Source organism: Leptopilina boulardi, unplaced genomic scaffold, assembly GCF_019393585.1.
Source record: "Leptopilina boulardi isolate dan_hultmark-lab unplaced genomic scaffold, ZJU_Lbou_2.1 LbouV2_332, whole genome shotgun sequence".
Classification (NCBI taxonomy): Eukaryota; Metazoa; Arthropoda; class Insecta; order Hymenoptera; family Figitidae; genus Leptopilina; species Leptopilina boulardi.
The window spans coordinates 3746433-3759387 of record NW_026137899.1 but is presented as its reverse complement, the minus strand read 5'-3'; the positions used below and the strand labels follow the sequence as shown (position 1 = coordinate 3759387).

General features: G+C 30.6%; 1 protein-coding gene across 1 annotated transcript in view; it reads left to right on the top strand.

Moving 5' to 3' along the window:
• LOC127285410 (transcription factor SUM-1) overlaps positions 1-12955 on the top strand; it is a 158032-nt gene that overhangs the window by 48301 nt on the left and 96776 nt on the right. The window contains exon 4 of the mRNA XM_051311412.1: positions 640-718. Within this exon, the coding sequence (XP_051167369.1) occupies positions 640-718 (79 nt within the window). The remainder of the gene's footprint in view (positions 1-639; positions 719-12955) is intronic.

The window sequence follows — 12955 nt, the reverse complement described above, 5'->3', positions numbered from 1 at the left end:
TATATTATTTTCGCGTGCGAGATAAAAAAAATCATTCCCCCTACACAACATTCTTCCATTGAAAAAGAAATTCAATATAGTCTATAAATGTATAGTCGTGTCAAAAGTGTGCTATATATGCGCGTCAAAACAATTATTCTCTGGGTGTGTGTCAACGCCGCTGAATCTTTGAAGAAGATGTGACCTTTCAAAACAGAGACGTCAGTTTCGGATTCTGTGATTCGACATGAAGTATATCTTATGACAGTTTAAGTACCTCTGAAACACGAGAGGAATATTATTATTCTGTGTGAGACTTTCCAAAGTAATTTGGCGAACGTGTAACCAAGTACTTTTCGGCAGAATGGCTATTGCCTTGTTACAATGCATAGGAAGTAGTTTGAAAAATGGTTCAATGTCTCCTTTTCCGTTAAATGCCCTCTACTTACGTCACTGAAAACCATTTTATCGACAGTAATCTTCTGCAAAATTTCTACATTTATCTTCGATTTTATACCAAAAAAATTGTTGTATGTTTTTAATAGTTCTGATAAGGACGTAATCATTAAAAAAACATTTAAGGAACTGATTAAATAATTATATTATTTAATCAAACTTTTTTTTATAATTTTTCATAAAAGTAAATTTTTCTTATTTCAGAACGGAGATTCGCCACAATACGTTACGGAACGACTTCGCCAATTCTCTGATCCTTTGGCAAGGTTTCAACCAATCAATGGTGAGTACTATTCATTTTATTCAAGTCCTATAACACTATTGAGATATAGATTTCACTACTGCGTTTTACGAGTATAAATTTACTACTTTTTGCAATGAATATCAATTTATTAACGTTATATTTAAAAGTTTTTGGGGTTGAGTAAAATGTAAAAATAATACATAAATTATATAAAAATTTTTAGACTCCAAACTTGAATAGCCACGTCAACAACAACAGCAAAAAAATATATAATTGCACTAAAATTCACAAAATAGCAAAAAAAGAGAAAAAAACAGTTTAAATAAAAGAAAAACTTGATATATAGAACCAAAATCATAATTGAGCACCTGGAAATAAGAACTCGCCAAGCGCTCGGCTGCACGCTACAAAGCCAGTCAAACATACAAAAATGATGAAAAAATAAAATTCGAAATTTTTGATGTTTGAAAAATGCTATCTTGTAGGAAATGAAAAGGCGCATCTTTTTTTCCTCTGGATTTTTCTCGTCAAATGAATAGTTTAATTAATAAATGTAAAAAACTAATAAATTTTTATTTTCAAATTTCATTCAATTTTTAAACATAAATCATCGTATCTTCGACAAATATTAATCAAATCCAATGAGATTTTGCATACTTCCGAGTTTGGGTCCATAGATGACGATAGTCTAAAAAAAATGTTGAATTTTTTTCAATTGTTGACCAATTTTTAATTATAAACAAATACCTGTCGGTAATCATACTCAGTTATCTTCGCCGACAAAAAGTCTGTGGGGAAGTTCATAGTTGAAAGAACTTCCAGTGAGACATTTGTGTATTAGGATATAATGAAGTTTTCTGTAAAGTTTCAAATAGATTAATTCAATAGTTTAAAAAATATTGAATTTTTAAGATTGCGCGTGTGGCGCGCCAACGAGTAGGCAAGTGGATAGAATCGCTGAGCAGTTCATTACATGAAAAATGACCACTTTCTCACATCTTTTTTCTCTTAATTTCATTATTATTATATATAAATTGTTTTAAATTGACTTTATAAATAATATTTTTTTTAGTATTTATCATGTATATATATATATATATATATATATTTATTTGTTTATATTTAAAAATACAACTCAATAATAAAAAATGGAATGTCTTATAAGTATTCAAAATGTACATATAATTAATACAAAATATTAATAACTATAAGTAGTCTAAATTTTTAACAATATAGTTAATTAGACATTAGATGTAATTTTTTTAACAAAATTTTTTTTACATTTTTCAAACAATTACAAACTATCAACAATAACTTGTAAATAGAAAATTTTAAATAGACAATATAAATTATGAATTCAACTGATAAAATGAAAATTAAAAAATGTACTTAAAAAAATTATTTAAAGAATTAGCTAATTGCAAAATTTTACACATAACACATTATTTAAATAATATCTTAATAATTTTTGCAAAAATTTTCATATAATTTTGAAAATATTATTTTATTCGTATGTTTTTAACACATTAACATAAAATAAATTTAACCCAGTAGCAATAAATTCAATTGTTTAACTTAATTTAAAACAATTTATATATAATAATAATGAAATTAAGAGAAAAAAGATGTGAGAAAGTGGTCATTTTTCATGTAATGAACTGCTCAGCGATTCTATCCACTTGCCTACTCGTTGGCGCGCCACACGCGCAATCTTAAAAATTCAATATTTTTTAAACTATTGAATTAATCTATTTGAAACTTTACAGAAAACTTCATTATATCCTAATACACAAATGTCTCACTGGAAGTTCTTTCAACTATGAACTTCCCCACAGACTTTTTGTCGGCGAAGATAACTGAGTATGATTACCGACAGGTATTTGTTTATAATTAAAAATTGGTCAACAATTGAAAAAAATTCAACATTTTTTTTAGACTATCGTCATCTATGGACCCAAACTCGGAAGTATGCAAAATCTCATTGGATTTGATTAATATTTGTCGAAGATACGATGATTTATGTTTAAAAATTGAATGAAATTTGAAAATAAAAATTTATTAGTTTTTTACATTTATTAATTAAACTATTCATTTGACGAGAAAAATCCAGAGGAAAAAAAGATGCGCCTTTTCATTTCCTACAAGATAGCATTTTTCAAAAATCAAAAATTTCGAATTTTATTTTTTCATCATTTTTGTATGTTTGACTGGCTTTGTAGCGTGAAGCCGAGCGCTTGGCGAGTTCTTATTTCCAGGTGCTCAATTGTAATCTCGTTTAGATATAATTACCACAAGAAATTCTGAATCAAGGTATAGATTTCCCTCGCAGACATTAATTGAGACCACATGACAGACAAAACAAAGTGTTCAATTCATGACCATTTAGCTTCCTCATCATAATACACTTATATTCAAGATTAAAAGAAGGATTACAACTAAAATAGCGATCAATTTTACAAATATTGGTAAAATGTAAACTTTATATGCATCAATCGATTCGTTTTCATGCCAGGAATATGGTTTTGACAAAATTTATTAAAAATTTTCATGAAAAAAAAGTTATTTCAAAAAATACGAAAAAAATTTTGTTACCGAAAATTAAAAAAAGATATAATTTATAGATTTTAAGTAAAATACAGACTTTATATAGGTTAATCAATTTGTTTTAATGCGAGAAATCAGTTTTTTGGACAAAAAAATTATATTTACAGTGTAAAAACATTTTTGGTTAAAGAACGTATTTTCGAATTTTTGAAAAAGTGACATAAAAAAAATTATGTTGATATTTTTAGAAATTCTTGTGTCTAATTTTAGGTATTGATGACTGTAATAAGCCTATAAAATTTCAGAACAATCCATCGAAGTCTATTAGAGATAATTTGTACACAAAATTTTGTGACACACACACACACACACATACCTCCGGAACATTTGTTTAAAACTTCAAATATATGCATTCTAGATAAAAATAAGCCCATATACCTCATTTTTAAAAAATCTAAAATCGTCACGAATACAAAGCTTCCTCATGAGAAGAGGAAGCAGAATTAATTCCAAAAGTTAATATCCCTTGGCGGAATAAAATCACTCAACGTCCACTTTAAAAAGTATACATTAGGTAGACATTGGGTAGAAATTTGATAAGGGGTCTTCCATAAACCACGTGGCCCACTTGGGGAGAGGGGGGGGGTGTTAGTAAAATGCTACGCTAGGCTACGCGTGGGGAGAGGGTGTCTAAGTCTAAAGGAACGTAGAATTTCTTCAAGTATATTTTAAAATTCGCGCGAGTTGTGACGTCACAATCCAGGCAATGACTTTAAACTAATTCCTAAGCTAAACGTAAAAAAAATAATTGCGAAGCGGAAAAATGAAGTATTATGCGAAGAAGATTCAGTGAGATCTGATTCACCGACGCCTGATTCTGAAAATCCCCATATAGGAAACCACATGCGGTCCTATGTCAAAAACTATGTAAAACCCCACTCCTACATAGGAAACGATATAGTTTCCCATATAAATCCCCATGGGAAATTGAGATAGGATTTGACATAGGAAAAATCAAAACGAGGTTCCTTGTTTCCAATGTCAAATACCATGTTTCAGCCAGATATCTGTAGTGTAGTGGTTAGGGTCTTTAGCTAGCGCGCGGCGAATGTAGGTTCAATCCCCAGCACCTCATAATTTGTTTTCAAAAGTTCTTGCTCAACAAGCATGCAGTGCTTGATTCAATGTGAATCAAAGCAGAGCAACAATGTTTGTATAATTATTTATTTTATTTTTAATCCCAGATAGTAAATTTTTTTTATTGATAATAATAATAATAATAATAATAATAAAGATCTATCTATCTATCTATTATTATTATTAATATTAATAATAATATTAATACTTCTTAAATATTATTTTTGTATTTTTTACAAATATTTTCGTCCAACCTTTTCTGAAAATTTAATTTAAATTTTTAGGAAATATTCGTCACAAAAATTGACTGAATATTTAAATTACATTTTCACTCAACTTTCGTTATAAATTTTTAATAAATATTTAATTTAAATTTTTAGTCAACTTTTACGCCAAACATTTCACGAAACTAATTTAAATCTTCACTCAATTTTCGCGTAGAAAATTTCTGGAAAATTTAATTTAAATCTTCCGTCAAGTTTTACGCCAAACATTTACTCATTTTGGACATTTAAATCTTCATACAATTTTCTGGTGAAAACATTGTGATCACGCTTCGCGTGATGGTCCTGAAATTCATCATTTCTTTCATTATTCTTAAACATATTTCTTGTAATTATTAATAAACTAACTATTTATCATTATTATTGATTCATATTTCTATAAAAAACATATATTTACTTTTATTAGAATATTCAATTTGAAATTCAATAAAAAATCTAGAATCAAATAAATAAAACTGTTAGAATATTTTTAATTTTAAAAAACTTTTCAAGGAGATTTTTATTATATCTTTAAAATATTGAAACATCGAATCTCTTTAAAAATTAAATCCAAGTTTTTTATAGCGTTTTCACTAAAGGCTTTTGTTAAACAGTTTAAAGAAAGATTACATTTTTAAATATATTTATATAGGTAAATAAAAATTTTATTGTAAATATTTTTAAAATTCAAACTGGTCTAACATTTTTATTCATTTGATTTTAGATTTTTTATTGAATTTTCAATTGAACATTCCAAAAAAATGATAATTGCTTCCTCATGAAAGAAGATTCAACCATTTTAAAACAATAAAGCATGCACACTGCATACACTTTTCACAATTTATAACTACACGAGGTACACTACCGTTCGAAATTGTGCGAACTCTGCTTTTTCAACAACTATAAAACTGTTCAAATCTTCAAAAATATTAAAACTAAAATTGTTTCCTCTTTATTTTATTAAAGTTAATAAAATTCTGAAAGAAATGACACCTTGACAAAGAGAATATGTTAATTTTTCAATTAGATATCTAAGAAAAACCCAATTTTCAATGTTTTTACTATTTTTTTTATTTCTCTGGCAAAAATTAATATTTTTAAACGTTCTTAGGCTCATTGAAATCGTATTTTGATATGCAATTCAAATTATATAAAACAATTCATGTACACATTCTTCCCTAGCGTATGCAAACCGTGAAAGTTGGCTCATAAAATGTCAAAAAATTGTGATTAATATTTATATGACAAAAAATGATCAGTAAAATGTATAAATCTTAAATTTACTTACATAAATCAGAGAAGTTTAGAATGATATATTTACTTCATTTTTAAACATTATATTTTATTGTAGAATTAAATTTAAATTTAATACTATAAATTTAACTATAAATTTAACTATAAATACTGATGTGAGAGCATAACACAACGCCGGCGTGTCACAGATTTATTGTTGTACCTATGATTGAATCCTTAACTGCTTAGAACTGAATCTAAAAACTAATCTAATAATTGAAAAACTGAATTAAAATAAATGTAAATGTAATAATTGTATTAAATTTTTTTCAACTTATAATTCATTGCTTTTTCAAAGTACTAAAATGTACACAATTAATGTGACCGCTAATATAAACTTCAATTAAGATTACATTTCACTCTAGAACACGATCATAAAATTTATTTCATAGTAATTCCTTTACGAGTTGAAACAAATCACGGAAACTGATAGCACTTACTTAAAGGAAAATATTAGCGTTTTCTAAGATGTTTAAAATTTATTTTACTTGATAATCATTTCTAAACTTTTTGGGATAGAAACCTAACATTTTCTATTTATTCCTACAATAATAGAAATTATTCTTAAATTATTCGTGCTAACTGAGCGCTCATAGCGAGAATCTGGAAAACACCTCACAAGTTTTTGATATACCGAAAACTTGTGATCGTTTTTTATGTCTGTCGAAAACTTGTGAGCGATCTTTTCGTGGAGAATTTAAAATTTGATTTTAAATATTTCTAAAAAATATAAAGGTAAGAAGAATAAATGGTGAATAAACTATAATTATTAAATATAATAAATTTGTAAGGACATTACAGGGACACAATCAAATAAAACATTAAGACATCAATTAACAACGCCAATTACTGTTTATTAAAAAGAAAGTCACTCCACGTATTATACAAATTAAAAGGGGGCTTATACATTGGTTTCCAATTAGGAACTCCTTGTCGCCTATCACAACCTGTGGTCCTTACTCCTTATCTCCCTCTCCCTACGCACACACACTATCATATCCCATACTATACACACAATCTTACAGCTCGGCCGTCCTGACTAATCGTCCGACCTCGGACGAGATTGAAAAATAAGATTTAAAATTTTCTAAAACGAATAAAAATGTGTACGCATATATACAATTATTACTTAATCAACGACGGTCCAAGGTCTCATGTTCGCTGGTTCCCAGACGCCCTCATATTTTTTTGTGTAACCTGGAAACCGGGAATATCGGCGACTACAAATGTATTGTTTCTCAATACGCGTGCGATTACATAAGGTCCCTTAAATTTCGGTCGTAGTTTTGGGGAAATTCCCTTCGTCGAATCATAATTTCTCACCATTACGTAATCACCCTCGACATAATTAAATGGTTTTTTTCTCTTTTTATCTGCATATTCTTTATTATATTTGTCAACTTTTTCTATTTTTTTGCCTGCCTTTGAACGCAAATTTTCCAAATCTCGATCCGTGTGGTTTACATTATTTTCCATAAATTCTTTTATTTCGTCATTTACTCTACCTCACTGATCTACTCCGAACATCAATTTACTTGGGGTTTTCCCCGTCGACTTGTGAACTGAGTTGTTTATAGCATACTCTACTTCTACTAACACATTTGGCCATTTTTTGCCAACCTCCTGGTCACTCAATTTTGCTATCATCGGAGCCAGAACACGGTTCACCCGCTCTACTTGTCCATTGGTTTGTGAAGACGCGGTAGCTACTTTAACATGTACAATCTCATACGATTTTAAAAAGGACTCGAATTCTTCGGACGTAAAGCAGGTGCCTCGGTCTGAGACCAAAGACTTTGGTTTACTATACGTGGAAAAATAATGTTTAAAGCAAGTGATTGATTCCGCCGAAGTCGTGGATTTTGTGGAATATAATTTCACGAATTTTGTGAAAGCATCTTTTATCACAAGAATGGGCCTTTTGCTCACCACTTGGCAATCAGCCACATCCTCGTGATCAATGTGTATCACTTCAAATGGCCTACTAATTTTCGGAACTAAATTTAAAACTCCCTCCACTTTTCCCAACGATGGGGCAAAAGCAATACACTTGCAACACGCTTTTACATGTTCTCTTATTTTCGATCGCATGTCCGGGAACCAATAACTTCCACTCATTGTCTCAAAAACTTTATCTACTCCGAAGTGACCTGATTCGTCGTGGTAATTAAAGAGAACGCTTTTTTCCATTCCGCAAGGTACGTAAAATAATAGAAGATCATTCTTTTTCCGGTAAACTACACCGTTTCTCAATTCAAAATATTTTTCTTCAGATTTCTCTAATCTTTTCGAAATTTCGACAATTTTTTCATCCTTAGTTTGAGCCAAGGCCAAATTTCTCTCAAAAGAATTATCTTCTATCACGCAAATGGAATTTACTCTGCAAAGACAATCAACATGGGCCATTCGTCTACCTTCCCGATGCACAGTGGGAAAAAAATGACCCTCTGTGGACAAAAATCTACCGACAACACAAATCTAAACCGATTATAATATTTTTTTTAAATATTCGGAAAGGTTTTTCCTGTAACGCACAACTGCGATAAATTTGATTTATTTCAAACTAACCTTAAAAATGATACCTATATATAAAATTACGTTATTAGGATGGTTTAAAAAATAAAAAAAAGATTAATTTTGATATAGCAGAGAGTATTGTGAACCCTTTTTGATCACTGAATACGAATTTGACATTAAAATTGCAAAATTTTAAATTTCAAAATGGCGGATGCAATATGGCAGGCAATGTTTTATAAAAGTCACCAAATTCACTTGAAAGTTGTTATTCAGGGGTTCTTAAGGTCGCTGGTTACGAATCTGAAGTCTGATTTCAAAAATTCAAAATGGCGGATCCAATATGGCGGATTAAAAAAATTAAAAACTCATTGAATTTGCATGAAAGTTGTTACTTGGAGGTTTTTGGGGTCGCTGATTACGAATCTGAAGTCAAATTTCAAAAATTTAAAATGGCGGATCCAATATGGCGGATAAGAAAATCAAAAACTAATTGGATTTGCTTGAAAGTTGTTACCTGAGGGTTTTTAGGGTTGCTGATTACGAATCTGAAGTCTAATTTGAAAAATTCAAAATAGTATTAGATTAGAGTATTATATTATTATTAGATTATTAGTATTAGATCTGCCATCTCAAATTTAAAAAATTCGACTACAGATTTGTAATCAGCGAACCCAAAAACCTCCAAGTAACAACTTTCAAGCAAATTCAATGAGTTTTTAATTTTTAAATCTGCTATATTGGATCCGCCATTTTGAATTTTTGGAATCAGACTTCAGATTCGTAACCAGCGACCTTAATAACTACTGAATAACAACTTTCGAGTGAATTTGGTGACTTTTATAAAACATTGCCTGCCATATTGCATCCGCCATTTTGAAATTTAAAATTTTGCAATTTTAATGTCAAATTCGCATTCAGTGATCAAAAAGGGTTCACAATACTCTCTGCTATATCAAAATTAATCATTTTTTTATTTTTTAAACCATCCTAATAACGTAATTTCATATATAGGTATCATTTTAAAGGTTAGTTTGAAATAAATCAAATTTATCGCAGTTGTGCGTTACAGGAAAAACCTCTCCGAGTATTTAAAAAAAAATATTAAAATCGGTTAAGATTTGTGTTGTCGGTAGATTTTTGTCCACAGAGGGTCATTTTTTCCCACTGTGCGATGTTCAACTTCATAATTATAATTTTGTAATTCCATGACCCATCTTTCAATTCTAGTATAAATCTCACGTTTTTTTAGAGCCAAGGTAAGCGAATTACAATCAGTAACAATTTTGAATCGAATTGCCAACAAATAGATTCGGAATCGGCGCAGCGCATAAATTATCGCCAACGTTTCTAACTCAAAGCTATGATACTTACTTTCTGTCTCCGTTGTACGCTTTGAAAAATAAAAGACGGGATGGAACTTTAAATCGGTTTTCTTTTGTAATAAAATAGTTCCGAAGCCAATAGAGCTTGTCTTGTCTTGTCCACTTTTCACTAATCTCGTATCCTAAAAATTCAATAGTTGTAAACAAAAATTTACATTTGTCAAATCTCAATTCTAATTTATTTTCAACCATTGTCCGAAACAATTCTTTCAATACCTCGAGATGATGTTCTAATGTGGTTGTTGCTACCAAAATGTCATCCATGTAAACAACGATATCACCTGAATCAATAAATTTTTTCAACATCGTATTAACAAACCTCTGGAAGACATTTGGAGCGATTTTCAACCCGAACGGCATACATAAAAACTCATATAATCCGAACGGAGTTACGAACGCGGTATATTTTGTTGATTTGATTCTTTAATACGACGCATCAAAATCAAATTTTCGATAATTTTCTTTAATTCCGTTTATTCAGCATAGGATAAGCGACGAGGTCCATAATGAAATGGTTCATGATCTTTTAAATTAATTTTAAGTTCAAAATTAGCTTTAGAATCTTTAGGTCTTTCTTGATTCAAATATTCAAGCTGAAATAATTTCTTTAATTTTGCGCGATATGTAGGATCTATGTCCGGATCAATTTCTATTATCTCATCATCCTCGCTTATCCCCGCTATATCGATATTTAAAATTTCGCTTCTCGCTTCGTCATATGAATTTTCCCCCTCTAATAGTATAAATTAAATACTTTTAACGCATCAAGTCCAAATAAAATAGCCGAAGACATTGTTCCATCTTCAACTACTAAAAGATTGAGTTTCCTAATTTTACCCCTCATATTAGCAACAACATCTACGACACCTAAAATATTCAATTTAGATTGATTTATTCCCACATAATTATTGTTTTCAGAATTTAAAGATTTAATTAAAGTAGGTTTTACAAATTTCTGTTTGATCAAGCTTACTGCGCTGCCGCTGTCGATGAGTGTACGAAGTTTCATGGAGAAGAGTTCGCCATCCTCTTCTATCTCGAAATCCACCAAGCGATGATATTCGTCGTCTTCTTCTACGATAGCAAACTCTCTCCTCGACTTCTGCTTTCGTTGGGGGGAATCCTTGATAACGTGATTCATTTGCCCACACTCGTAACACGATCCCCTTGGACGCTTTTCCTTAGTACATACAGAAGCCATGTGTCCCCACTTTCCTCAGTTGAAACACTTGGTATCCGGCTAAGCTGGCTTTGGATTTTGCTCGGCACGACTCGGTTTTGGCGGTTTTGAATCGGTGGTACTCGTCTTGCTTCGACTAGACAGAGACACTTTTTCAAAAGCCGACAATAAATCCTGGATTGACTGGAAACGATGGATTCTTGCTTGATCACGCAATTGCACATCTGGTATTCCCTCGATGAAATAATCGATTCTTTCATCCTCAGGAATAGGCACCTTGTTGGATCCCAGATAATAAGCTGATCGCAGGAGTTTCTCCTGCTTCTCCCACGAATCCATGTTTGCTGCCGATCCGTCAAAATTGCTAAGAAGATCTCCAATAGCTGAGATGCTCATTTTCAAATCGCCGATTGAGTTCTCACGAGGCAAGTGAATTCTGGGGGTTTCACTCCTTCCTTGATTAATTCGATCCCCACCATCACGCTCACTTGCGCCGAAACTATCCCGCTGTGTTTGACCGGAACCTCTGCTCGTCATCGCGTGATTCTCTCCCTCATCACACAAATTTCCAGGAACGGAACGTCGCATCGCTTCCAGCTCAAACCTCGCTTGCTGAAATTGTTGAGTTATTGCAGCCCTCTGTTTAGCAGCTTCTTTTAATCTTCGCTGATAATCTTCATCTCGTTTCTTCTTTTCAGCAGACAAACGAAATTCTTCGACTTGCTTTCTGGCTTCTTATAACTCCGATAAAAGGGCCTCCTTATGTGCCAGGTCTCAAAATCTAACCTGACCCAATGGCGCGAAATCACTTTAAATTCAAAATATCGAAATTCAAAAAATATTTAATAAATCTTATTTAATTCAAAAATTTAACACATTAAACAATTTATCCAATCAACAATTATTAATTGAACTTTTTCTATTGAGATTAGCTAAAATTAAAATTACAAAAGTCAAAATATCAGCTCCTTTTTTGACAACAGCCTTCCTTTAATTTTTTCAGTGCATGTTATATATTGGACCAACTTTTAGCTACATTGCATTTTTTGGGGCCTACGTTTGACCTAACTTGACCACGAAACTCTTCACTAAAATTCGATGCAGTTTGATTGAAAAAAAATATTGACCCAACTAGCACGTAATATTACTGTAATATTACAGTAACATTACCCGGTAATATTACTGGAATATTACAGTGATATTAAAATACTGAATTACAGGTTGAATTCAGTTACTCATAAAGCATCACAATCATAAATATATTATAAGTCAGTGTGGTTGTTGGTAAAACTTTAGACTTGTGTGCCTAGAATTCGGGGCTCGATTCCCCGGTTGGGTAAATTTTTTTCGTGAAATAATATTCTTTTAATATTACTGCAATATTCTTGTGTATTATTACCTTAATATTACGGTATAAAATTACTGTAATATTACAGTAATAATGCCTTGATATTACCGTGTAATATTACAGTAACATTATCCGGTAATATTACCATGATGCGGACATTTTAATATCACTGTAATATTACAGTAATGTTGCCAGGTAATATTGCTGTAATATTACTGTAATATTACGTGCTACTTTGGGAGAGAGATAATATCGAGATAATTATTGATTGGCATAGGGTAACGGCACCAGTGAAAGAACATTTAAGGAAATGCATACTTTTATCATTTATTATTTTTGAATGCAGTTATTGCAAATTTTTTTACCAATTTTTTTTCGATAGCTAATTAAGTGTAGAATGCGAAGGTCATATTTAATTTTCATAAATATAGGATGTTAATTAAAATTTTAATTAATTAGTAAAACATACCTATTTCACCAGTGAAAGAACAAATTGTCTAATGAAAAAATTTTCTGCATCCAGTGAATGAACAGTGTGAAATATATATTTAAAATATATTTAAAAAATATATTAAAACAAAGATAAAGTAATAAAATGTTTGTAATATACTA